General features: G+C 48.1%; 1 protein-coding gene across 1 annotated transcript in view; it reads left to right on the top strand.

Annotated features, from left to right (window-relative positions):
- Positions 1-18: 18 nt before the first annotated feature.
- Positions 19-566, top strand: part of TNMD (tenomodulin) — an 8,462-nt gene continuing 7,914 nt past the window's right edge. The window contains exons 1-2 of the mRNA XM_010074263.1: positions 19-66; positions 192-326. Of these exons, the coding sequence (XP_010072565.1) occupies positions 19-66; positions 192-326 (183 nt within the window). The remainder of the gene's footprint in view (positions 67-191; positions 327-566) is intronic.

Below are 566 nucleotides of genomic sequence, written 5' to 3'. Positions count from 1 at the left end.
TCGCACACAGAGAACACCATGGGAGGGACGGCTCGGGAGAGCCTGGAGGACTGCCGCTTTCTGGACGTAAGTTGGTGGTTTGCTTTGCCACCATGCAGCTTGGCAGCGTGATAAATGGCTGATAGGCGTGGGTGCTCGTTCCCCCTAACTCTCAGCAGAGCTCTGGCTATGGCTGTTTTGTCATTAATTAGGCAGAAGCATCCAAGGCACGGAAGAAGACCTGCACCAGGTACCAGATCTGCGGACTGCTCGTCAGCGCACTGCTCATCTCTCTTATTCTGATATGTTTCGGTGTCAAATATCTCTGGAACCCAACACCCAGAAAAGTAAGTAAAAACTCTCTGATCCAGCATTTTTGAGCGTCGCTTCTCCAGCCAGAGCTGTCCCCTCCCCCCGCCCCCAACTCACTAAAACTTTTTAAACTACACCCTGAAACCCAGGCAACTTCGCAAAATGCATTTTCTTAGACCACAAGAATTCATGGGACTTCTAAAAATCTTTGTATTATTCATAACTAGCTTTTACTTTATACAGGCTGGGGTTTTTTTTCTGTCACCACATTCTTT

The sequence above is a fragment of the Pterocles gutturalis genome, unplaced genomic scaffold (genome assembly GCF_000699245.1).
Source record: "Pterocles gutturalis isolate BGI_N339 unplaced genomic scaffold, ASM69924v1 scaffold14012, whole genome shotgun sequence".
Classification (NCBI taxonomy): Eukaryota; Metazoa; Chordata; class Aves; order Pterocliformes; family Pteroclidae; genus Pterocles; species Pterocles gutturalis.
Note: the sequence above shows the minus strand (reverse complement) of the source record. Positions and strands in the feature narration are given on the sequence as shown.